The sequence below is a fragment of the Stereum hirsutum genome (assembly GCF_000264905.1).
Source record: "Stereum hirsutum FP-91666 SS1 unplaced genomic scaffold STEHIscaffold_3, whole genome shotgun sequence".
Classification (NCBI taxonomy): domain Eukaryota; kingdom Fungi; phylum Basidiomycota; class Agaricomycetes; order Russulales; family Stereaceae; genus Stereum; species Stereum hirsutum.
In genome coordinates, this window is record NW_006763133.1 from 654,062 (window position 1) to 677,027 (window position 22,966).

General features: G+C 52.8%; 8 protein-coding genes across 8 annotated transcripts; 4 read left to right on the top strand and 4 right to left on the bottom strand.

Annotated features, from left to right (window-relative positions):
• Window positions 1-368: 368 nt before the first annotated feature.
• On the top strand, window positions 369-1,989 carry STEHIDRAFT_153463 (uncharacterized protein; the record flags this gene model as incomplete). The annotated part of the gene is made up of 8 exons (XM_007300714.1): window positions 369-468; window positions 531-573; window positions 631-835; window positions 905-1,007; window positions 1,069-1,228; window positions 1,289-1,400; window positions 1,462-1,542; window positions 1,615-1,989. 8 exons carry the CDS (start codon window positions 369-371, stop codon window positions 1,987-1,989), a joined length of 1,179 nt encoding a protein of 392 aa, XP_007300776.1.
• A 117-nt stretch (window positions 1,990-2,106) lies between these two features.
• STEHIDRAFT_144920 (uncharacterized protein) lies at window positions 2,107-6,724 on the bottom strand. Its single transcript, XM_007300715.1, has 17 exons — window positions 6,449-6,724; window positions 6,205-6,377; window positions 6,098-6,127; window positions 6,016-6,030; window positions 5,933-5,953; window positions 5,473-5,861; window positions 5,319-5,367; window positions 5,132-5,233; window positions 4,914-5,012; window positions 4,594-4,639; window positions 4,400-4,504; window positions 4,226-4,317; window positions 3,932-4,089; window positions 3,752-3,835; window positions 3,656-3,667; window positions 2,594-3,576; window positions 2,107-2,522 (listed from the first exon to the last, which is right to left on the bottom strand). Exons 1-16 carry the CDS (start codon window positions 6,623-6,625, stop codon window positions 2,624-2,626), a joined length of 2,505 nt encoding a protein of 834 aa, XP_007300777.1. The 5' UTR covers window positions 6,626-6,724; the 3' UTR covers window positions 2,107-2,522; window positions 2,594-2,623.
• Window positions 6,725-6,960: 236 nt separating this feature from the next.
• STEHIDRAFT_118778 (uncharacterized protein) lies at window positions 6,961-8,261 on the top strand. Its single transcript, XM_007300716.1, has 2 exons — window positions 6,961-7,891; window positions 7,980-8,261. The coding sequence occupies exons 1-2, from the start codon at window positions 7,043-7,045 to the stop codon at window positions 8,013-8,015; spliced, it is 885 nt and encodes a 294-aa protein (XP_007300778.1). The 5' UTR covers window positions 6,961-7,042; the 3' UTR covers window positions 8,016-8,261.
• A 292-nt stretch (window positions 8,262-8,553) lies between these two features.
• Window positions 8,554-10,811, bottom strand: STEHIDRAFT_108317 (uncharacterized protein; the record flags this gene model as incomplete). The annotated part of the gene is made up of 6 exons (XM_007300717.1): window positions 8,554-8,585; window positions 8,624-9,879; window positions 9,974-10,074; window positions 10,150-10,325; window positions 10,389-10,688; window positions 10,745-10,811. The coding sequence occupies 6 exons, from the start codon at window positions 10,809-10,811 to the stop codon at window positions 8,554-8,556; spliced, it is 1,932 nt and encodes a 643-aa protein (XP_007300779.1).
• A 2,267-nt stretch (window positions 10,812-13,078) lies between these two features.
• On the top strand, window positions 13,079-14,737 carry STEHIDRAFT_118780 (cytochrome c oxidase subunit IV). Its single transcript, XM_007300718.1, has 4 exons — window positions 13,079-13,458; window positions 13,649-13,783; window positions 14,307-14,393; window positions 14,474-14,737. Exons 1-4 carry the CDS (start codon window positions 13,164-13,166, stop codon window positions 14,521-14,523), a joined length of 567 nt encoding a protein of 188 aa, XP_007300780.1. The 5' UTR covers window positions 13,079-13,163; the 3' UTR covers window positions 14,524-14,737.
• A 1,153-nt stretch (window positions 14,738-15,890) lies between these two features.
• On the bottom strand, window positions 15,891-16,267 carry STEHIDRAFT_153468 (uncharacterized protein; the record flags this gene model as incomplete). Its single annotated transcript, XM_007300719.1, has 2 exons — window positions 15,891-16,067; window positions 16,151-16,267. 2 exons carry the CDS (start codon window positions 16,265-16,267, stop codon window positions 15,891-15,893), a joined length of 294 nt encoding a protein of 97 aa, XP_007300781.1.
• A 1,845-nt stretch (window positions 16,268-18,112) lies between these two features.
• STEHIDRAFT_144925 (DUF382-domain-containing protein) lies at window positions 18,113-20,852 on the bottom strand. The gene is made up of 8 exons (XM_007300720.1): window positions 20,556-20,852; window positions 20,284-20,448; window positions 19,667-20,199; window positions 19,411-19,605; window positions 19,239-19,350; window positions 19,120-19,171; window positions 18,684-19,042; window positions 18,113-18,600 (listed from the first exon to the last, which is right to left on the bottom strand). The coding sequence occupies exons 1-8, from the start codon at window positions 20,718-20,720 to the stop codon at window positions 18,361-18,363; spliced, it is 1,821 nt and encodes a 606-aa protein (XP_007300782.1). The 5' UTR covers window positions 20,721-20,852; the 3' UTR covers window positions 18,113-18,360.
• Window positions 20,853-20,989: 137 nt separating this feature from the next.
• On the top strand, window positions 20,990-22,784 carry STEHIDRAFT_118783 (Mov34-domain-containing protein). Its single transcript, XM_007300721.1, has 5 exons — window positions 20,990-21,057; window positions 21,113-21,140; window positions 21,210-21,440; window positions 21,621-21,799; window positions 22,141-22,784. Exons 1-5 carry the CDS (start codon window positions 21,034-21,036, stop codon window positions 22,675-22,677), a joined length of 999 nt encoding a protein of 332 aa, XP_007300783.1. The 5' UTR covers window positions 20,990-21,033; the 3' UTR covers window positions 22,678-22,784.
• Window positions 22,785-22,966: the final 182 nt, after the last annotated feature.

Below are 22,966 nucleotides of genomic sequence, written 5' to 3' on the forward strand. Positions count from 1 at the left end.
GCAGCTGCAGTACTCTGCGTATCGTCCATGGTGATGTCTTGTGTTGAGCTGCAGCAGGAAGACCGCAATCAGCTTAGGTACTCGAAGCACTCCGTATCTCCCCATCTCGTGCATGCCAAGCCTGATGCCGCGATATTTTTTGATGGGCTGTGTCCAGCGCTGGACTTGCTTCTAAGGCGTCTAAACGATTATGTACCATGCATTGAGTTCGCGTGCTTGTCAGCATATCCGAAACTCGTTCTACGCCTGACAACATATATAAGGAGAGGCTATGATATGTGGGCTTGCAACCATCCATCTTCTCTTGGAGTACCGAACTGCGGCACTTAGGCGACGTATTCGTCGTCCTCTGATCTACTGGGGCTGGCATGTCGGACGGCAATGAAACGCAGTATGGTCTGCCCGATGAAGACCTGCTTGTTATGAAGCTATATCTCCTAGACAGTTCTATCGAGGGGGCATTCTATGGTAAGCAAACTTCTAGAATGGTCAGTATCTTTGTGACTCTGCTTAAAGTTATTCCTTCATAGGGTTTTATCTACTCCTTGCCCTGCTCGCATTGTACAACCTCATGTAGGTCCTTTTCTTTGCTTTCAATTCGTATTACGCATCTAAGGTATACCTTCCTAGCCCTTGGAACGGCCGTTCGATCTCTCGATCCAAAGTCATTTTGCTTTTCTCGACTTTGGTCATGCTAGGCAGCACGACAGGAATCGTCATGATCAGAGCTGCATTGTGGATCATCCAATTACCACTCTTCGGCTTCGATCCGCCAGACAATTCTCGAGTAGTCGCGCGACTTTTCGTCTCGGGCTGGTGGCTTACCAGGATCAACGTGAGTTCCTTTATTTCATACCATCAACGTCGAGACAGATCAGGGCATCCGGAATGTTTCGACTCTTAGTGCATCATCGGGGACGCGATTGTGGTATGGAGAGCCTGGATCTTGTGGGACCGGCACCTTGTCGCCCGTGTATTACTGGCTTTCTGCATGTTTTGCACCTTCGGTATGTCCCTGTTTTGTGTCCAATCACAACCAGACTGATATAGTTCACGATGCTTCGATAGCTGGGGCGATCTCGGATGGGGTCTTCAACACGTTGGGCATGTACGACGAAGATGCCTACACCTGGGCTGAGTCACCTGGCCTCAAAACGGGTGTTCTCCTTTCTGTTCCTCTCCTTACAACCAATATTTGTGCGACTTCTCTCGTCGGTATGAGAGCATGGTAAATATACTCCTAATAGGTCCAGCCCTCCGTTGTGTTGTATTGACCGGCGGCCTGTAGGAAGTATCGGAAGTCCATTGCCCGAAACCTCGGCAATGAAGATCGGAAAACTCAAGCGGAGAGCGTCCTTCTCGTTCTTGTGGAGACCGGGGTGTTCTACATCTTCATCTGGGTTCGTCAAGTTACCCATCGGACCTCCTATTGAGCTCTACACTGATCTATTTATTCTCCAGATCATTATTATGATAGACGATATGGCAGTGATACCTGTGCTCGCAGGACCGGTGTTGGTGGCCATGCAGAACCTCATAGTGGTACGAATCCCGGAATGTGCCCCCAATCAGAATGCTAACGTCTCTTCATCGACTACTGTACCCATCGAATAGCCTATGTACCCCACCATAGTCATCCTCCTTTCCACCCTCGACAGAGCTCCAGCAGAGACAAGATTCGGGACTCGCGGCATCGGCGGATCCATGAAATTCGCTCCACCACCGCCCACGTTATCGCGTGCTATGCCGGAACCTCGGTCAAGATCGTATGACCGGACGACACCCAGCCAACTATATTCGTCGGGAGTGAGAGTACCGATGGATACCTTGGACTCTACGTTGAGACATAGCAGGGAGTCATATCAGTGTGGACTTGAATCTGATAGTGGGAGTGCAGCTGTAGCAAGCGATGGGATCAAGGATGTGACGACTGATAGGCAGGAGATGTATGACAGGTCTTCGTCGCGCCTCGACGAGGTTGTTCCATAGGTTACAGCTGTCTTCACCGTAATTTCATCTTATCTTCGCGTTCAGATGATTTCCCTCGCCGTCTATGTCATACAGAGCCGCAAGGACCGCTCCAAAGGCTTCCAAACATCCACGGGATTCACAAACGAGATGATGGTTATAAGGATTACGGTACGTGCCCTGTTGCGCAACATCGGGAGCCAAGACAAAGATAGAAGACAGAATGAGCAAGACACAAGGTCGAAAGTGAACCGTATGCCACAGAACCGGAATCAGAAGACGAGACTCGGACACGAACGAATATATAGAAAAACGTCTGGACGGAAACACGAAAAGGGACCGTAGAGCCGCAAGAAACCAGAGAAAGCGGAATATTGCTTTGCAGAGAGAGCGGGACGATGCGCCGATAATGCTATTGCTGAGATCGTCAGGTGTATGCGTTGCACGAAGTATGCAGAGGGAACAAAGCGGCTGTATTGAGACGTGCTGTGGTGCGAGTGCGATCGATGTTGCGTGTGTTGTGTAAATAAGTATCCGAATATAATGTATTTACTCTGCGTAGGGAGAAGGGAAGAAAAAGAAGGTCAGCCAATGACGAGAGACGCGGTCAAAACCCCATACGAACCTATGAAAGTCTATTCCTCCCCCCTTCGTTCTAAATCCCCAACGCCTCCTTCTTCGCCCTAATCTCATCCCTCAGCATCACGATCCTACTATCCAACCTCGTACTCAAATCAATCTCGCTTCCCGCCAGCCCCATCGCCGCATCCAACATTTTCCCCGCCTCCTCGATCCTCCTCCTCCACACCTTCTTCCCCTCCTCGCTCTCCGTAACCCCACTAGCCACACTCGCCTCTCTCACCCTCTTCGCCCTCGCCTCCTTCACTCCCGTCGTAAGTCCCAATCCCATTCCCAACCCTGATGCCTCACTACTCCTACTACTAACACTAATACTATCCGGCTCCGCAGTCTCCACAATATCAGGCTGCCCCAGCGCATTCTCCGCGACCCACCCCGCCGGATCCAATACCCTCTCCCCACTCTCCACCTCCGCCTCCTTCAACTCCAACACCGCCATCTCAAACATCGCGACGCCCCCGATCCACGTGCTCGTCCCGATCTGTCCCTGCCTCTTATGCGCATCGAGGAGGAACTGACGGGCGGGGCCATAGGCACCCGCGGTGCGGTGCGCGATACCGAGCAGGAGCGAACGCAGCGCGAGTTCGTCTGGCGTGTCGAGTTTGGCGGTCTTGTGAGACGGTGCTGGAGCAGATGAGGTCGTTCTCGTGGAGGTGGCGGATGAGGAAGTGGCTGTGATTGTAGATGGTTCGGCGGAGGGGAGCGTGGGTGTCGTGGAGGTGAGCGTGGGCGTCGTGGAGGTGAGCGTGGGTGTCGTGGCGGTGGGCGTGGTCGGTGACGATGGTTCAGCTTCGGACGATGATGATGGTTCCGACGCTGTCGAGATTGATTCAGGTATTGACGGCGAGGCGGAGAGGAATGCCGGATCGGAGTAAGGTGTCGAGATCTCGACCGGGGGTTCGAGCATCATCCATTCCCGGATGTGGGCCTCCACGATAGGCTTGCTGATTCGTGCGTGAGAGTTCCAGACTAGACAGATGCGCAAGAGTAAAACGAATAAACGAAAAGCTCTGGAGTCCAAGACCAGTAACTGATGAATGATGCTTACAGATTCCCAATTCTACACCACCCAAACAAAAAAACAGACGTGTATGGTTGCTTTATCAGACTATACCGTCCAATGAGGGAAGAGCTTGAGACAGACCTTCAGCAGGACTGATCGTGATCGCCTCCACATAGCCCTTCTCACTCCCTGTCAACCGCACCTGCTTTGCCTTATAAAACGCCACTAAAAACCCCAAACATGACGCGCCACAACCCACAAAAACATCAGCCAGCTATACGTATGTCGAAATCGTGAAGGAAAAAAGGAATGGCGACTCACACTTCTTCTTGATGAGCACTTCCGTCGGCAGATCCTTCCCTCCAATCTTCTTCTTGTCGAGTAGTCCCGTGATCGCGTCCAGCAACTTTTGGGCTTCGTCGTACTGGCCGAGCGACCATTGACATCCAGCGGCAATGAAGTAGTACGTTCCGTGACTCCTGTAGATGCCATAAACATTGAGAGATCAACAACCAAAAGAATGAACCATGATCAGTCGGAATGAACCCAGAAGGCATAATTAGGAGAAGTGGGCAGGAAACAATAATGAAGAGGGAAGGAACAGATGGGACGCACCAAGAATTCAACTCCGTCATCTTCAAGAACATCGGCGCCGCCTCCCCGTACTCCCTCTGCGCTAGTAATGTCCACGCAAGCTCGAATACCAACTAGATAGCACACCACACCAGCGAGCGTCAGCATCTGTCGCTTCAGTGGATGAGAATTACAGCACGGGGAAGGAGAACGCACCAACGCATCAGCCTGCACGAACGTGTGCGGTCTCTCGGGGCTCAAGCCATCTCTGAGAACCTTGATAGCGCCAAGAGCGTCGTAACCCATCCGCAGGATCTTAGCCTGCAAGGCAAAAGTAAAATGATGGCAGTCAGTCAAGTACAGTCCGATGATCAAAACTGTTGCTGGAACAAGACAAGAAAGACACTCACCCGGTTCAGAATCCACAACGTTCCAGTAGGATATCTCCTCTCGAGCCTATGTTCGCGAAACAAATGAGCCATTGAGAAAAAAAATCAATAAACGCCTTGTACGCCACACAATCCGCGCCACAGCGCGGAAACGCCGATCTCCCGGGTTGACCGTTGACAGGTGATCAACAGCGTCCGCAAACGAACACAAACGCAAACATGGACACGACATGGACGGTGAATAAACAAAAAAGGCGGAACTGCGTGCCACGAGGTACGTCCAAAGAAGGCGAGGAAGGACGGGCGGGGAAAAAGGCTCAAAGAGAGGAGCAAACACGCACTTATCCACGATAATCTCGTATTGTTCCATGATCCACTTCTCGTTCGCCTGATAACCAGACATAAGGAGCACAACGCCATAGTACGACATGAGCGTCAGCCTATTTCCATCGAGATCATGTATGTGGTCAGTACGTAGATATCTTGGTCGACGAAGAGGAAAATGGGTAATGGAGCAAATGTGTCCGGTGGAGGTGGAATAACAGATGGGAGGACGCACCCAGAGAAAACAGCAGTGACATCCTTCTTCGCCGCGCTGACCGACAAACAACGAAGCGCGAGCTTACGGTCATGGTTGAAGCCGAAGAAACCGACAACGCTCCTACGTTCGCCGATAAAGACCGTATGAAACAAAGAGGTCAGTTTCAGCTTTTTCCACCGTGTATCAGGCCTAGAAATGTACGCACTTGACCTTCGCAGGCAACAGTGATAACACAAGGTTAAACACTCCGTAACCTGATCCGCATCAACCGCAGCAATCCACATCCAAAATTCCCAAAATAGCCGCCCATCAGCCAGCGTTAAGACATCAGGCCAAACGGTCCAAACAGCCACACATACCAAACGCAGTCCCACTAACAATCAATTCTTCCACAGGACCCTCTTCCAGCCCATCCAATGCATTCCCGTTCCCCGTCGGCGTCGCTGACCCACTCACAGGCGCAGAAGCCGCGACGGGCGTAGTCGATCTGCTCAAACCCCATCGTCCAAGGAAACCCTTCGCTGTCGGCGTGCTCGGAGTCGTCACGGCATGTCCGTGTTTCTTTGCGGAATTGACGGAAAGGGAAGAGTTGTTCGTGTTTTCGTAGTTTGGGAGGGAGAGTTGCGAGTTGTTGGAAGATGGGGAGGCGGATGGAGAAGGTGCGAGAGAGGAGATGGAGGATGAGGGAGTGGGAAACTGCGAGGGCGAGTAGGCGTCTATTCCGTGTGGGAATACTATTTTGTAGAGCCTGGTGGTAATTTCAAGAGACGTGTTAGGTGAGACAAGGAGTATAGAGAGGGTTAGGTAGAGGGTGCTTGCTTCGCGAATTTTCCGTGGGCACTGAAAGGATGCAGATATCAGTGAGACAGAGTTGAAGTACAAGCGGTATGAGATCGGGTAACCTGTTTATTGCATATCTGTACGGGACAGGCGAGTAAAGTATAAGCGGCGTGATACACTGAAGGCTGCCGACGGAGGACCTACAAGCACTGAAGATAACCCATGTACGACTCGCTGTGGCCGTGGACGAAGTATAGATATTCTGAGTCAACATCCTCATGATCCAAGATATATCTGAGTAGAGGACGAACCTCAAGGCGTTCGTCAATCCGAGCAGGATGGTAGCACAGGCGGTAACGAGCTCGTACTCGGTCCCAGGTGGATATCTGCCGGTCTGCTTTAGCGATTTGCTAGATTTTGCCTGTTTCCTTGCGCCCGCTTCCGCCAGAGTCAACAATCTTGTGGCCTCCGCCATGAGGTTAGACTAAGTATAGCATGCCAGCGTAACAGACCGTCAGCATCGCACAAGTACGCCGATAGCCTGTAGAGACAGACCTCCATGCCGAGAGCTGCCTCTAAAAAGGCGCACACACCAAGACCGAGAGCATGGAATGGGGAGTCTCTAGCCTCAAAGAGTTCTCGTGCGCCGACGAGGTCATTGGAGAATATCTTGTCGAAGCCGGCTGTGGCCTCGACGAGGTCGGCGGCGGTCTGCTCGCTCGGGGTGGGCATGGTGGGCGTTCAGAAACAAGGAAAGCGGTGGGTCGTCGTCGATGTCGTCGTTGGGGATGAAGAGAGAGTGTTGGGGGTGTCTGGGATGGAGGTATGTGGGTCTATATTGGGAGGTGGTGATGCGGCGCCTGTTCTGGCGGCGTCCGCGCGTCCGCGATGTTCGACGCGAGCGCGTCATCAATCCTCTCCTCGGCATCCCTCGCACCGCGCCACTGCGCCACCGCCACACGGCTTCATCAATTCTCCGCCGTTGCGCCGGTATCGGGCCATCCTTGTCACGCCTCCCGCGCTGAGTCACAACGTGACGCTCGCTCTTCAGCCGGGTATCGACCTCTTCGACGCGGAGCTCGAGCCAGCAGGCACCCAGCAGGCGGTCGACATCGACGGCGCTCTCGACGAGCGACCCTTTCGACGGCCATGACCATCTTCCCCAGACTCCTGCGTCCTATACAGCTCCGTACCGCGCAACGCGCATCCACCACCGTCGCCGCCAACAGCAGCAGATCCTACTCTTTCTTCTCTTCCAAGTCCGGCTCGCGGTCAATCGGAGCATCTACGAAACCTCCCAGATCCGTCGCTGCCTCGAAAGGCAGCAGCTCTACCGCATCTTCTAATCCCAATTCTAACACCACCTCGAACGATGAGGATGGCTCAGCTTCGTCGTTAACATCGGACGACGCGTCTTCCGCTAGTTCGACGACAGCAGCTTCATCGGTATCGCCTGTGGATCCTATCGCACAATCATCACCCTTCCAACCGCCCTTCCAGCCACATCATCTCGCACTTTCGCCGAACGACCTCAAACTGCATCAATTCTTTTCCCTCCACCGACCACTCTTCCTTTCCCAACCTTCTTCCTCCCTCTTCGAGTCATCATCTACTCTTCGTCTTCCTAACTCTGCTTCTGCTGCTCTATCCTCCGGCTATTCTGCTGCCCAGGCCGGAGCTGAGCAGGCGAGCACGAGCTCGGATGCTTTCGAAGATCCACCGGAGGCTTCAGCCGAAGCGGATGCGGACGCTGCACGTCTGCTCGCGCGTGCTCTTGTCATTAACCGCGTAGGGGGTACCATTCGATGGGACGAGACGATGCGCAGGCTTGGGTGGAAGGGAGAGGACAGTAAGGAGGTCTTGACCATGTCTGTGGAGATGGTCGGAGGTACCTCGAGCGGAGCAGAGATGGAGGGCGAGAATGTGGTGGATATGGATAGTGTGAAGAGGAAGAGGCGTAAGAAGATGAAGAAGCATAAGCTGAAGAAGAGGCGAAAGGTGTGTCCTTTGTTCTATCTAGTGGTGTTCTCTATTTCGGTCTGGTAAATATGCGAAGGTAACTGATGACTATCGTTTTTTGTTATAGCTCTCCCGTGCATCACGACTCAGGTTGGGCAAGTAATTGAGTCGCATCGTATCACGCGCTGTTTCGACAACTCATGTACATATACACACGCCCCAACTCGCTTTTTTTTCTTGACTTCTTCTCTATCCGCTACTTATGCCAAATCTCACCTCGACTGAGGTGGCGTTCGATGCCATACTTCACAGTCCTTTCCGTCCTTGAATACAGGCGGCATCCGCCACTACTTATGGACGTTAGTTCCGTATTACTCGTTATCAATTGACAAGTCATTTTTCAATCACGGTAAGACTGTGCGGCCTGTATTGCATCGTCTCGTCTCGTCACGGTGAGTGAGTGCGTTCCCAACGTGTATGCACGCTATGCCTCCCGAGCATCGAATCTCCCAGTCTGCGCCACTCTTATTCATCGAATGGCGACTCGTGTCAGCTAACTCTGGCTCTGGACGAACACTAAACAATCCACTGGCAGACAAGTAGATTATGGATACATTTGGCACATGCATTCACGAATGATACAGCGGCTCCTACTGATACATTTTCAGGCATGCAAAATGCCCGTACATATAATTAATTGTTCATACACGGCCTTGAAGCTTGAGCTCGACGCCTGAGTCCTTCAACGCACCGCGGCGGGAGCGAACATACAAAACTCCTCCCCGCTATCGGCGGTATCGAGCTCGTCCCAACCCATGGGCATCTCCCAGGCCGGGTACTCGTACACACGTTGACCTTCGGGACAAACGAGACAATACGCGACTCGGACTTGGACCTCGAGTTCAGCCCCCCATCTGTGCCTCTCCGATTCCGATGCTAACAACGCGCGCACGCGGGCGACGATTTTACGGATGAAATGGTAGCCCTCGCTTGACTCGGATGATGTACAGTGCCTCCCTGACATCGATATCCCAAAGACAGAGATCACGACTCCAATGTGTTGAGGTCCGTCGAAATCGACGCTGAAGGAGTGAAAGAAGGGATCAGGGGATGCGCAGCTTGGAGTTGGGATGTAGTAGTTCCGACCACGGTTACGGTCGACCTGAACGGTAGTCTCGATACCGTTCAGGTCGACCAGTATCATAGAATCGCTCGCTCCGTCGTGTGGAGGAGGTGACCGCCATGCGTTCGAGGTGGTGAAATTCGTGGAATAAACACCTGGCGTTTCAGTACGATCCATGCGGATCTGCCACAGCTCCCTTTCCTCGAACGAGGTGCTGTAGAGCATACGATGGACCATCGCTTCGAACACGCATCCCGCCAACGTAGAGCCCCGCGGATAACGGTAGAGAAGGTCGTACGTCTTCTGAAGGTCTTCGTGCGTTTCCTCCGAGTCTATCAGCGCGAAAACGACCTTTTTAGCGATCTGGATGGATTTGAAGTCGATCGCCCAGTCATCATAGACTTCACTGGTAGAGGATGACAGCTGATTTTGAAGAGGGAGCATGGCGAAGATGCGGTAGGATGTGTCGGAGGGGAAGGTGCGGTTAATGGCGAATGCTCGAACTGAAGCCAGGATCTCCGAGCACCCAAAGCCTACTAGCGCGGCGTCGTGCTCGGTTTGAGTCAGAGGGAGCTCGAAGACGGCCTGGTAGACGTCATGAGGGGCGAACCCGAATTCTTCGGTTGCGTTACGGACTAAGATTTTGAGCGCATCGTCAACCTCGTCTTTGGATGCGGTCGATAGTAGGGCCTTGTCATCCTTGATGTTTGAACCGGCCTCTTCCTCCCTCGAGTCCCCTTCCGTCCGCCTTCTCCTCTCCCTCTTTAGAACTTCGATGACGGCGTCCGTCATTTTCGGTAGTGAGTGCGCAGTCCGGTTGAAGAAGGACGTATCCTCGTCCAGGAATGGAAGGATCCTTTCTAGGTCGGTTCTAAGCCTATCATATCCAGGCTGGACAGGTAAACTGTGGCGAATGCGAAGACTCATTAGCAACGAGCCACTGCCAGGAAAGTAACCACAGTGAACGGAACAAAGGGGGGAACAACGCAAGTACATACCCCGCCAGTAGCTCTTCCATACTCCAAAGTGGCATACCCCACAACGCAGCATTCGCCTGTTTACGCCAATCCTTATATCTCGAAGGATCCGGTGGAGACACCTGTATTGGTCAGATGTGCGGTCCAATGGGGACAGATGGCCCGGAGGATCGGATCGTACATCTAAGTCGACCAACGTCCACAGGTCGTATTTCTCTCGATGTTTGGGAAGGTTGAGGAAGGAAGTGGCCTGTTTTTGATAGGTAGACCCGGCCATCGAAGAAGAGGTAGAGAAGGGATGAGGACGAGAAGAGCACGACTTGTTTTGTTGAGAGTAGTCGTGCAAGCATGTATTTCTGAAAGGTCGTCTTGCCTGATGAGCACAGGTGAGTTTATAAATCGCAGATAACGCGGTTGACTGAGCCTAGATACTTACCACTGCCTGGCTGCCCGGTGATCACCACGCCATGGTGCCTCTCCCCAGTCGCACGAAAACGCAGTATGCGGTGGAACATGTCGTCGTAGGACTTCGTGACGAGGATTCTGTTCCCCGTTGTGTCCTTGCCATGGAAAGGCAGGAGAGGCTCGCCGTCGTCGTCCACTCCAAGATGTAGCACGTAGGGAAAAGTCTGAGAGGTAGGGAAGATGCGGTCGCGCCAGTGGTCGTAGAACTGCTGGTACTCGCCCTCTTCAGCTTCCCACTTTGACTTCTTAGACCAAGTCCAGTTGCTCTTGTCTGGGAAGGCCCGTTAACGCTTACATATCGTATACGTGCAAGAAGAATAATCTCACTTGTGTCCGCACCCAGTTCGAGGAAGGACTCTTCAGCAGTAGAATCGAAGGGTGGAGATTCGGGCATGACTCTAGCGGTGTCGGATGACCTTGCGGCTCGCTCGTGGATGTTTCTTGACCGATTTCCCGAGTGAGTATTACCGGAAGAGGTAGCGGGCAGCGCGAAGGGGCGCAAATAATGCAAGAAGAATGATGTCACTCCTCTGATTCCGTTTTCGGTGCAGGTAGCGCCGTTTCAGGAAAGGTTGTTCGCCCAGAAAATCTTCACTGACGAGTCGGGTGACGTCGCAAAATCACCGTAGCTATGTAATTGTCGATGAAAGGTGAAGATAAGTTATATGGGGAAAGCAGCGAATATAGCAAACAGATGGTCTTGGTCCAAGTAACTGACAGTGACATGGACACCAATCGGAGGGCGGCCAACTTCAAGCCAGCTTGGATTGTAGGCCAAGAATGAGCCATGTTCTCGGCTCCCGGCGCTCAACGCGCGTGATGACGCGCAAAACTTTTCGCGTTTTCTCGACGCGTCTTCGCTCCGTATTCACTCTCGGTGACCGTTTCCCTCGGTTTTGCTACTAGTACTAGAACAACTGCCCATGATGCTTCATACTACTACCTCACGCCAAATCGCCAGGCTCGCTCGAAGCAAGCCAGGCCAGTCTTGGAATAATCGTGCTACCCCTTCCGCGACTTCACTCCCATCCAGTCTCCCACTTTGTCGACATGCTAGTTTTGGCCTACGAGATCCCCCTCCCTCGACTTCAAAACCTAGATACCGCGACGATGCCCCTTCGTATAGAGGCCGCGACGATGTCTCTTCGTACAGAGGTCGCGACGATACCGCTTCGTATTCGAGAGGTCCGAGGACGTCACGAGCGATGTTTCCCTCTGATCCTAAGCAAATGAAATGTTTCAATTGCGGGAAGCATGGGCATATTGCGAAGGAGTGCACGGAGGAGACGATGTGTTTGAATTGTGGACAGTCGGGGCATAAAGCGGGCCAGTGTACGAATAACACGAAGTGTTGGGTCTGTGGGCAGGAGGTGAGTTGCTGGTTTCACGTTCTGTCATTTTTTCTACATATCCGTTCGACAGTGTAATATCGTTCTGACATGTGTGATCTGCGTTTGTGTTGTGATATCTCTAGGGTCATGAAAGTCGGGATTGTAAGATGCGCGGCGCAGAGACATTAGAACGCATATCTGAAGAACGTCCGCCTAAAAAATGCTTCAACTGTGGCTCGACAGAGTACGCTCCCTTCGCTTCATGCCTCCCAAACCTAATTTGACGAACGCCATTTTTTTTTTTTTGCCCTCGATCGTACCCAGCCATCTGTTCTCCCATTGTCCACGACCACGTACGAATGAGCGTTCGCAATTGTTTGCGTCTCAAAAATGCTTCAACTGTGGAGAGGAGGCATGTCTGGCATCCCACTTTCTCTCAATATCGTAACTGACCGGCTTCTTGCAGGGACATAAAAGTGCAGAATGTCCAGAACCGAAAAAACCACCCATCTGCTATCATTGCGGTTCAAAAGAGTACGTTCTGCCCTTCCTGATGCTTTTTGCATCCTTCCTGGGGGAGGCCGCTCATGCTTCACGTTGAATCTTGTTGTAGGCATCGCTCGCATGCGTGTACAAAGAATCCTAATCCGCCAAAGTGCTTTCATTGTGGAGGGACTGTGAGTATTCTCTTGACTTCTCTTTCTTTTCCCGTATTCGCATTTATATCGATGACGCTCTTTCTAGGGACACATTAGCAGAGAATGCACAGAACCTTACAATCCCAATGCCGAACGTCCAACTAACCCCGAGCGCTGAAAGCAAAAAATTGGGGTGCTCTAGTACCGGCCTCGCCACAATCGCAGAATATTGACTGACACTATCCGAGCGGATATGGTATAGTCTTGATTGTGACAGTGCTTCGGAGCTGATAGCCATGATCATGTGGGGGAACGGTGGGAGAAGAGGTGGGGACGCTGATATCTTACATCCAATATAATTGTCTGCTCAGAGCTCTGTTCGCTCCTGAGGGAACCCAGCACGGTACTTATACCTCCATACTAACCTGCGCACCTATGTACATATATATATATTTGCTCTGAAATCGAGTTTTGTGGCCCCGTCGACGGTGGTGGCTCTGCGGTGCTGCTCACCGCCATCAACAATGTCTACAAATTCGCAAGCGACGGCGGGCGTTTGGGGACAGTCGAGGCAGGTCGAGGTTCGCCTCCGCACGCCCGCGCCGGTCCGTTCCGACTTGGGTTCGCACGAGGGGCGTCGCGCGTTGTCGCTGCCGCTCTGCACCGAATCACAGACGACCCATTTCTTCCGCTCAACGTCTTCCCGGTTTCTTCGCCGTCGTCTCTCTCTTCCTCCCCACTCTCAACATAATATCCATCTAAAACCTGCAAAAAACAATGTCTGCTGCTGCATTCCGCCGAGCGGCCTGCAGACTTCCCTCGGCCGCCGCTTCCGTCCCCCGCCGCGCCCTCGCGACTGAGGCGGGCGCACGTCCAGGCTTGGGCCATGGCGCACCGGTGTACGAGAGCTCGGAGGGGGTAAACGATGTCAGTGGGCCGGCTATCCCGCTCTCGAACGTGGAGGCGCAATGGGAGAACCTGGATAAGGCAGAGAAGTACAAGGTCCGCAGGCAGCTCGAGAAACTGCAGGAGAAGGACTGGAAAGAGTTGAGCTTCGACGAGAAGAAGGCCGGTCAGTACATAGTCTGGCCTTTCATTTCTCTTCAACCATTTCTGTTGCTATGTTGGATTATGGCGCGTTGGGCGATCATGCTGTAGTGTGCAGTCGCGTCATGAACCACATACGTTGAATTTCTATATATACCTGTTTTTCCTTTCCTGTAAATCGTATTGCTGACCTCTCTTGACCTTGACGTGTGCAGCGTACTACGTCGCCTTCGGTCCCCACGGCCCTCGCAAGCCTATCAACCCTCCTGGTACCTCCATCAAGGTTGCATTCGGCGTTGCTACCCTCATCGGTCTCAGCGGTGCCACCTACTTTGCCGTCCGTGCTAGTGGTGCGTTTTTTTTCTTGCTGCCTTTCAGTTACACTCTCCTATCCGCATGTCGCATTCGTTTTCTTCACCGGTTTCTCTGTTGGTCGTGGGCATCGTGTGCACTGCTTTCGATTCCCGTGTTGGACGGATACCTCTTCGTCACACCTTTATCCAAGTGCTGGCGACTGTGGGTGCGAGTATATTCGCAACTGTTAGCGCGTTGACTTGCATACTCCTTTCGTCATGTTCGCGAAACGGCCTCACCCGGCCATCCGACTTCCAACTCGGGAGGTGCCACCACCGCATCATTTTCCTGTTTTTCCGATCCGTTGCCCCGCCGAACTGCTGGCCCAGTCCGGACCCGTGGCTTCAATTGCACGTCACACACACATTCACATTCCCTCTTATCTGGCCCGGTCTTTCACTGTACACTCCATCATGTTTTTTTATTATTATCTTGCCTACTGGGTTGCTGTTCTTGTACTCTCTTGGTGGTGCCGCTGACTACTTGATACTGACTGCGTCATAACGTTCTTTTTTGCAGCTCCTCCTCCGCCGAGGACGATCACCAAGGAGTGGGAGGATGCCGCTCTGGAGCGTGCCCGCGAGATGAAGATCAACCCCATCCATGGTACGTCCACTCTACCATCCACTTCTTCCCTCAACATCCCTCAAAACACTAATACCACCTTCTCTTCCTCACCCTCACAGGTGTCTCATCGGAAGGCTACAAGGGCAACGGCTTCAGCACCCACAAATAGTGGACGGACGGATGGATACTAGATGGACTCGTTCTTCTCCCTCTCTCACTCCCTCTGGCCTTACCCGTATTCTTCAACTATATTCGCTTCCACGCTGCATACTGCGGAGGTTCCAATATATTCTTCTTTCCGTCTGCGTCTTCAAGCTTCAAGCCTTTGTCGTAGGTACCGTTTCGGATGCATGTTGCATGGTCGCTCGCCTGTTGGTGTGAACACTGGACCGTACGTCAATCTGCTCGGCGCTCACAGACTCCTTGCGTTCGCTTTGGTCACCACCCTTCACTACCCCCACCACCACCTTTCGGTAATGCTCTCCGCAGCTGACGGCCGGACATCGCAATGAAGCACATCCGTCCAGAAAAGTCCCGAGATACATTGGACATCAAAATGAAAAGCAATCGGTCCGCTGCGAAGTCAACGTTTAACCTTCGAATTGCGAGCTGCGAGCTTCAAGGCTCTAGACCAAGTTCGGAAAGGCGTTTGAGAGGCAATTTATCTCCATGCTTCCCATCCTATAAGTCCGACCGTGGGAGACTACTGGCAATCACACGATACAATGCTGAGGCATGCGGATGGGGATTTATTCGTTGGGTTTGGAGCCTGAAGCTTGAAGATCCTCCGACAGCACCGACGGAAGCTGTACACTATGATGATCCCACTATGAGGATTATTATACTTAGACCAACGCTGTCGTATATGGTACCATGCGGAGACAAGGTAGACTTCGATGATGCAAGAAGACGCACTGGCCATGTAGATAGCCGGATCTGCACACCACCAGGGGAACCGAGTTGCACACTGTGCTATATCGTGCACAGAACTCAGAGTCCGATGGGGCGGATGGTACGACACAGGAGCTCCGTGTCTGGCTGGATCGGTTGATCGAAGGCTGATTTGCGCATTGAGGCCTGGGAGACTATATGGAGTTAATGTTCACCGTTGGGTACTTCAGCGGGCAAGGCTAGTCACAGAGGTAGGTTCACTCGGTGATCGTCGACCCATGTAAAGGGACACGAGGTTGAAAATTATTGCAAGACCTCAGTATCAGATAGATGTTCGTCATTGCAGAAGCGAGCCGGCCAGTCTGAGTCTCCAAGCGTACAACAAAACGTCTATCCTCCCTGCACCCTCAGAAAGAGACAACGGTATCCTACAAAAAACAGAACAAAACATCCCGCGGAAGATCGGAACCCAATATGTATCGGTATCGTTCAAGGGCATAAGCGGTCGTGAAGAGAGTCCTCAAAATAGGTCTGAACATCGTGGTCACTCGTGGTTAGCGGCAGGCCGACCCCCTATGATCCAGAAAAGAACGAACACGAACCGAAATACATCCGTCTCGTGCCCATGCTCATGGTATGTACTGTTCAGGAAGAAGCAGGACTGGCACCGGCACTGGGCTTCGGGGATTTGTCGTCCGGAAATTGTGTCCATACCACGGTCACCGTCGTCGAGGTGATGTAGGGTGAGTATGGAACAATGGTTTGTAGGACGCGAGTCGCGGTGATGACGACGCCTCCACCTGAGACGGTTTCGGTTGGGCTCTGTCGTGCCGCGTCATATGGTCAGCATAAATAGACAGGAGAAGAAGATACCACGAGGTCGAAGAACCAGAGGAGTGACTTACAGCGGCAGCATCGGCGGCCAGTTGTACTGGTGCAGGTGCAGGTGCAGCGAAGGCAGGTGCGATGACGAGTGCAACAGCAGCGACCAAAGTCGAGAGAGTTCGGATGGAGGAGAACATTGTTAGGATGAGGGAGAAGAAGATGAGATGGATATGTGCAGAGGCGAGAAGGGAGATGAAGGCGGTGGAGGGGTTGTCCTGCACCCAACTCGCATTATAAGGAAAACGCGAAGGAAGAAGACGAAAGACACATGATTATGCAGGGCAAGCATGTCATTGGGTGTCATCATGATGAGACGCGGTTTTCTTCGTGCGGTAAGCCAGAGTAAGCCTAGCCTGGTCGGGTAGTGGGTAACGGGACGCGGAGTGCCTGACTTTATACCAGATGAAACTGGACGGGGAGGAGGGAGGGGCTGCAGGTGAAGGAAAAAATATTATGGCGGAGGGGCTGCGGGCGCCTCTTTCCCCCTAAGGCCAGAGGTTGAGTGAGATCGAAATGGACATGATCCTGGATCTTACGACTTTCAGACCTCGAGTTTGTGAAGTTTCGAACTCGTGCGAGGGGTGACGCTGCAAAAATACGGTCCGTCCAGGTTCTGCCTCTCCTGAAACTTGCAGTCTGGGCGGCCGCATACTCAAGAGAAACCATGAGACGTGAAAAAAAGCGTTAATGGAGAATATATGCGTACCTGTCGGCGTTTATACCAACAGAACAAGCACAGCAACCTATAACAACTACTATAGATCGTCGCGAGCTCGAGGCTGCCGCATGATACGCTGATGTGCTCATCGGAAATACCCTCCCAGAAATCAAACCACGGGTTCGAAAGGACTCGACCATACCGAAGCATGCGAAGGCCGGTATAAGCATGCATCATGACCTTTTAGGTACTAATTCAACAACTAGAGTTTGCCCGGTCGGATGCGAGGCGGGGCCCTGCGGAAGATCATCTAGCCTGAGCGTCCACGATACAGAATCTGCCTCTGCGTACCGGATTTCCTGCGTTGTTTTAGCCGCTCGAGTCGTAGGACGCTTTGAAGGAACAACCATGGATATCTGTCGGCCTTCGGATTTCTATGAATAACGCCGTGGACCGTGGCCTACTTGTTCTATCCTGGCTCATTTCCAGGTATAACGATCGATATCGCATTTGAATCGAGAAAGCGTCCTGCATATATCGCGATTCACGGAAGAATCGTTGGTAGGACTACTATGCTGGGATAAGGAAAACGTTCTCAGGCTCTGCGGTAAGTACGATGGTAAGGCGCCTCGAGCATCGGGATTGAGCACGCATCACGATCAGGGCCAGACATCAATTTGAAGGATCTTCGTCTCCTGGCACATCGCGAAAGGCAAGATCTTGGCGACGACGCTGGTGAAGAGGTCGAAGAGAAGCGAGCATAGCAATGAGCTGAGTAAAAAAGAAGCATAGGCCGTCAGCGCGTTGACGAAGTGCTGACCAGCAATTGTCTTTGCAGCAAGCAAAAACGAGGAACAACGACAAATCGCTATTGCGAAGTCCAGAGGCAATATCGCGAAATGGATTGAGGATGGAACAGGAAGGAACTCAAACCAGTTCGGAGAGACCAGGAAAGACGAGTTTCCTTTTCGACCTGCCCAGCGCCCACGATCTTGCAGCACATTGACACACCCCGGCTCCATCCGTAAGGTGGCGGTGGCGGCGACCATACTGTAAGGTATGCCTCAAGTTCAACATTGGGTGACTTTCCGTAGGGGGTTTGTGCACGTTCTAGAGACCTAGAACACAGAAAAGAGGCTCAGATCGATTTCTGATTGGCTGAGAGCCTCGTATTTGTGCTTCTGTGCGTCAAGAAACACTCCTAGACTGCTACGGAAAGTCACCCATTGCGGCTTCAAGAAAGAGGCGACGTGACCCCACCACCCTGGTGATCCTTTGCAAGCGGCACGAGATCCGACGAGATGGATTAGATCCACAGGCTACAGACAAAGGCCTGGAGGAACCTGCAGGAGAAACCTGGCAGTCTCCTACAGACCTGCGACAGTCGATTGCTATGATAAGATATCGACGCTTACATGCATGGGAAGAAGAAGACGAAAGCGGGGAAAGAATAATCAGATAAGATCACACAACCTTGTTTCCACAGGACGGCGTTCAAGGGGAAAGACGGGCCTCGCACCGACGAGAAAGAAAGGAACAAGTCACCAACATGAACATCGATACAGCACCGCCTCAGAACTTGAACTCCTTCCCCTGTCCCTTCTTCCCCCTGTCCCTCTCCGCCTCCATCTTCTGCCTCTTCTTTGCCATCTCCCTCGCCACCATGTCCGAAAAGTCCTCCGAATTTCCGGCACCAGGAACGCCTGCCCTCCCACCTCTCGAGCTCTCGTCGTACCGTCTCCTGAGGTCCTCCTCTGACATACCTTCCAGCTCTGCAGCATCGATCGACACGTCCACACCATTGGCCTTCCGCTGAGCCAAAGGAAGAAAAGGGAAACCGAATGAGCCACATAATCTGACATATTGCGCCCTGAAAGAGGACAAAAATAACATACCTTCGTCCCCCTCTCATCTCCCAACACCGGCACCGCCGCACCCGCGGCCGAAACCCCACTAACATCATACCCCCTCTCACTCCCCATCAACCCCCTCACATTCGTCTGCTTCTCCGGCAACACCTGATACAGACTCCTCGGTCCCGTAGGCTCTTCCCTCGTCGAACCGCTCGTCTTCCGAAGTTCGAGGAAGTCAGGCGTTTCGAGGCCACCGGCGACGGTGGACACGACGGAGGTGAGGCCCGAGGGAGTTTCGAGGCCTGAGGGTGTCTGGAGGCCGTCTGCTTGGGAGGGTTGGGCTTCCGAGGCGTCTTCCTCGTCTGAGTCTTCTTCGGATTCTTCGGATTCGGATTCTTCCTCTGAGGGAGGGAGAGGGGGAGAGACGGTGTGAGATGAAGCAGGCAAGCAAGGGTTGGAATATGACAAAGAGACGGACCTTCTTCTGGCTCAAGCTCGCCCCACAGATTTCGGTCGACTGGCTCTCCAGACTGTGGTGTTTGATTTTTGTTAGTCAATCACAGTGCTGTTTGCGGCGAAAATATACCAAATACGCACGTCTGCATCACCGGTTTTGGGGAGAACACCGAAGACATCACCATACAGAGGACGGTTGTACTCATCCAATGGTGGTTTACCCCATCCTCCCGGATGGAATCCCCACTGTGCACTGTACAACCGCTCGTTCGTTAATCTCGAAAGTAAACAGTAGATACGTATAGTCGCTCACCCTTCGGGAATAGGGGCGTTAAGGCCAGGTATCCGTAGCGTTGGGTAGCTAGGCGGAGGTCCGAAGCGCTGCATGCTGATCAACCACGGTGGCGGAGCGAGTGGCGGGATGGACAGCGCCTCGACGAGTTCCGGCGACAGATCACCCGGCCGCTTCTCCTTCAACGACGTCTCGAATTCTTTGCCCTCATAGTACCTGTAAGCCGAACATGGTAAAAAATGGACCACCACAAACAAAAAGAAGAGGGAATACGCACATCTCCCCATACGTCGTGACGGGCGGCTTCGTCTGGAACTTAAAGAACGCGTCGTGCAGCTTCTGGTAGTCAATATCGATCTTCCCCATCTTCGGCTGCACCCTCTCCCTCGTCTTCTGCTTCAGACTCATATTCGCCTCCTTCTCCTTCACCGCGTCCCTCTGCGTTGCAATCCCCGTATCCGCGATATACGCCGGCAACTGAAACGGTGGCTTCTCGATACCCCTCTTGCCCTGCAGATAATCCCGCTTCGCGCTCCAGTGGACCGGGATCGGGACGGTATTGCGGTACGATTTGAGGTGGAGGAGTAAGCGCGGGTCGGCGGCGGAGACGTCCGTCCATTCGACGACTTCGGGCTTTTTGACGAGCTGTTTGAGTTCGGCGACGGTGAGCCGGTTCATCTTGCGTTGTTTCTTTTTGGAAAGAGGCTTTTTGGCGGTTTCGGCATCGGAGGCTTGAGAGTCGGTCTCGGAGGCCATGTCGTCGTCGGAGTAGATCACTTCGCCTTTGGTGGGCTGGTCTTCCGATTTGACCTATGAAACGGAGACGGAGAGATGTCGTGTGAGGTGGGATAGGAATGATGAGAGAGCGGAAGAGATGGGGAAGACGAGACGTACTGTGTTCGAGTCGAGAGAGAACTGGAAGCGAGCAAAGACGTCGGAGAAAGCTTCGAGGGCAGGGCCAACATCCAACTGCTCAGATACGTACTCGACATTGTCATTCCTCGTATCTGGCTCCTCCTTCACAACCTCCTCCTTTCCTTCGGGCGCGTCTCCATTCGTCTTCAAAACGGCGACAACAGATACATGAAGACATGGGTGGACGGTATGATGCAATAGAGTACATGTCAGTTGTTGGTTGAATTTCAAGGGCAAGGAATAACACGCACCTGAGCGGCCGGCGCAGCCTTCTTCGCCTTCGCTTTCTGTCTCCTCAACTGGTTCTTCGACTTCACCTTGCCCGCCTTAGTAGAAAGCGCGTCGTCGTGCAAGCTATTCGTACTGATCTCATTGACGCCGTTGGACAAGGGAGCTGCCTGTACTGCACTGGCCATGCCTAAACCTCCTTGGATAGTGATTTTTAGTCCTGTCGCGAGCTGCGTACCGTTTCTGGCCCTGGACCGGGTGTAACGTGGGTTCAGGTGGCGGAGAGCGCGAGAGGGGTGCGACGTCGTGCGCGGCGGTGGAGGGAAGGGAGGGTTTGATGAGGTAATTTGGATCGGATGGATGTTGGAGAGGGCGAGAAAGTAAATAAATAAATAATAAACGTGACGCGTCGAGGACGCGCGTCGGAGGCGCAAGCGTGCTGCAACTACTCATTTGTGCTCATCTTCCCCGTTCCAGTCTTTCTTCTCACTTCTGTACGCCATGGTCGCAACGACAACAGAACAAGTGAGATTGCTGCTTACTTTGGTGGATATATCATATTCATAAAATCTTGTAATAGCTGACAGCACTCGCTGGAACAACCGTCGGTGCGCTCGCCACCATGGTATCCCCCATTCATGCACTTCACTAACTTCTATATCCTGCACAAATAACAGTCGTCCACCCACTCGTACTCCTATCAGTAGCAGACCACCATGCACGCTCCGTCTCTCGTGGCTCGTCGAAGCGCGTCGTAGGCGTTCTCCTGGGCCAGGACAACGGCAAGACGATCAATGTGGCGAACTCGTTCGGGATCCCGTTCGAGGAGGACGAGAAGGACTCGAAGACGTGGTTTTTGGACCATAATTATATCGATGGGATGTTCGAGATGTTTAAGAAGGTGAATGGTCCGTGAGTTTCTCTGCTTGGTCTTCGTCGAGCGTGGTCGGGGCGGAGTTATGGCCGGAGGTTGTGTGTTGTATATCGATAGCTAACTGCTTTACTCCCTTCTACCACTATCTCCATATCATATCACTCTACCGACGCAACACCTCTCAATCACTTTCCACTTGCTCGACTATGAACAGCACGGGAACGCATGATCGGCTGGTACCACACAGGACCGAAACTTCGCGCCTCTGACCTCGAAATCAACGACCTTTTCAAAAAGTTCATCGCACGGCCGGTGATGGTCATCGTCGACGTGAGACCACAAACGGTCGGGATCCCCACGGACGCGTACTTTGCGGTCGAGGAAATCAAAGATGTACGTCGGTCCATCTTTTAGAATTGTGGCGGGTATGAGTTTCAGCAGTGGCTGCGATTGGTGAAGAGACTGGCGCATGATATAGACGTCGAGTTATGAGTAGCACCGGCGCTCCTTCCCGGATTGGCTTGTGTCCCACTTCAGGGTGCGGTGGACATGTACAATACACTCAAGCCCATCACGGTGTATATTGACATATCAGTGATATCCGTCCACCTTTCGATCTCCCTTTTCATCTCCCTTTCAATTCTCCCGCTCTCCCCGCCCCTCATACTTCATCCTTGCAATTCACTGACATACCCATCACCCCCATCACGCCACATTCCGCTCTGTGCAAATAGGACGGCACCGAAACGCGGAAAACGTTCCTCCACGCCCCGTCCGCAATCGAAGCCGAAGAAGCCGAAGAAATCGGCGTCGAGCACCTCCTCCGCGACATCAAAGACTCTACGACGACGACGCTCTCCACCCGTGTCAGCACGCAGCTTGCCTCGCTCCGCGGCCTCGAATCGCGCATCTCCGACATCCAACGTTACCTCGCCGACGTCGCGGCGGGGACGATGCCGGTGAACCACTCGATCGTGTATAGTTTGCAGGACGCGTTGAATTTGCTGCCGGATCTGGGGCAGGAGAGTCTGACGAGGGCGTTTGCGAGCGAGACGAACGACGAGCTGTTGGTGGTTTATGTGAGTAGTTTGGTTAGGGCGGTTATTGCGTTGCATGCGTTGGTGGATAATAAGGCGACAATTGGGAGGGCGGAGATGGAGGAAGGAGAGAAGGAGAAGGAGAGAGAGAAGGAGAAGGATAAGAAGGGTGAGAAGAAAGAGAAGGGGGACGGGGAGAAGGAGAAGGAGGCAAGTAAGGAGAAGGGGTTGTAGGTTGTAGCTCGTTGCAGCTCTGTAGGCTATTGTGATGCATTATTTCTTCAGCTTTCTTTCTTTCTTTCTTGTGGGTGTGTGTACTCATCCATGATCCTCGGTCCTCCGTAACTGAGATGTGATTCACTCGCCAAGTGGCCCTTAGGCTGTGCGCTGCTTGGCATGCTCTCATGGCCATGGAGAGGTTATGCTCCCGGTGCGTAGTTAGTGACTATGCTCGCCACACTGCGTAGTGCACCCTGGGACGAACGCACACTCGAGAGAGAATGCTCGTGAAATGAGCAGAATC

Excerpts from the sequence above, each read along its gene's own strand:
- STEHIDRAFT_118780 (XM_007300718.1), top strand. The coding sequence starts at position 13,164 with ATGTCTGCTGCTGCATTCCGCCGAGCGGCCTGCAGACTTCCCTCGGCC. Across the intron at positions 13,784-14,306 it reads CTTTGCCGTCCGTGCTAGTG|CTCCTCCTCCGCCGAGGACG; the intron begins GTGCGTTTTTTT and ends TCTTTTTTGCAG. Across the intron at positions 14,394-14,473 it reads GAAGATCAACCCCATCCATG|GTGTCTCATCGGAAGGCTAC; the intron begins GTACGTCCACTC and ends TCACCCTCACAG.
- STEHIDRAFT_118778 (XM_007300716.1), top strand. The coding sequence starts at position 7,043 with ATGACCATCTTCCCCAGACTCCTGCGTCCTATACAGCTCCGTACCGCG. Across the intron at positions 7,892-7,979 it reads AGCTGAAGAAGAGGCGAAAG|CTCTCCCGTGCATCACGACT; the intron begins GTGTGTCCTTTG and ends TTTTTGTTATAG.
- STEHIDRAFT_144925 (XM_007300720.1), bottom strand. The coding sequence starts at position 20,720 with ATGGCCAGTGCAGTACAGGCAGCTCCCTTGTCCAACGGCGTCAATGAG. Across the intron at positions 19,172-19,238 it reads CCAAAACCGGTGATGCAGAC|TCTGGAGAGCCAGTCGACCG; the intron begins GTGCGTATTTGG and ends CAAACACCACAG. Across the intron at positions 19,043-19,119 it reads CGAGCTTGAGCCAGAAGAAG|AGGAAGAATCCGAATCCGAA; the intron begins GTCCGTCTCTTT and ends TCCCTCCCTCAG.
- STEHIDRAFT_144920 (XM_007300715.1), bottom strand. The coding sequence starts at position 6,625 with ATGCCCACCCCGAGCGAGCAGACCGCCGCCGACCTCGTCGAGGCCACA. Across the intron at positions 6,128-6,204 it reads GGATTGACGAACGCCTTGAG|CGAGTCGTACATGGGTTATC; the intron begins GTTCGTCCTCTA and ends CCACGGCCACAG. Across the intron at positions 4,640-4,913 it reads TACGAGATTATCGTGGATAA|GCTCGAGAGGAGATATCCTA; the intron begins GTGCGTGTTTGC and ends TCGCGAACATAG.
- STEHIDRAFT_118783 (XM_007300721.1), top strand. The coding sequence starts at position 21,034 with ATGGTCGCAACGACAACAGAACAA. Across the intron at positions 21,441-21,620 it reads GATGTTTAAGAAGGTGAATG|CACGGGAACGCATGATCGGC; the intron begins GTCCGTGAGTTT and ends GACTATGAACAG. Across the intron at positions 21,800-22,140 it reads CGGTCGAGGAAATCAAAGAT|GACGGCACCGAAACGCGGAA; the intron begins GTACGTCGGTCC and ends CTGTGCAAATAG.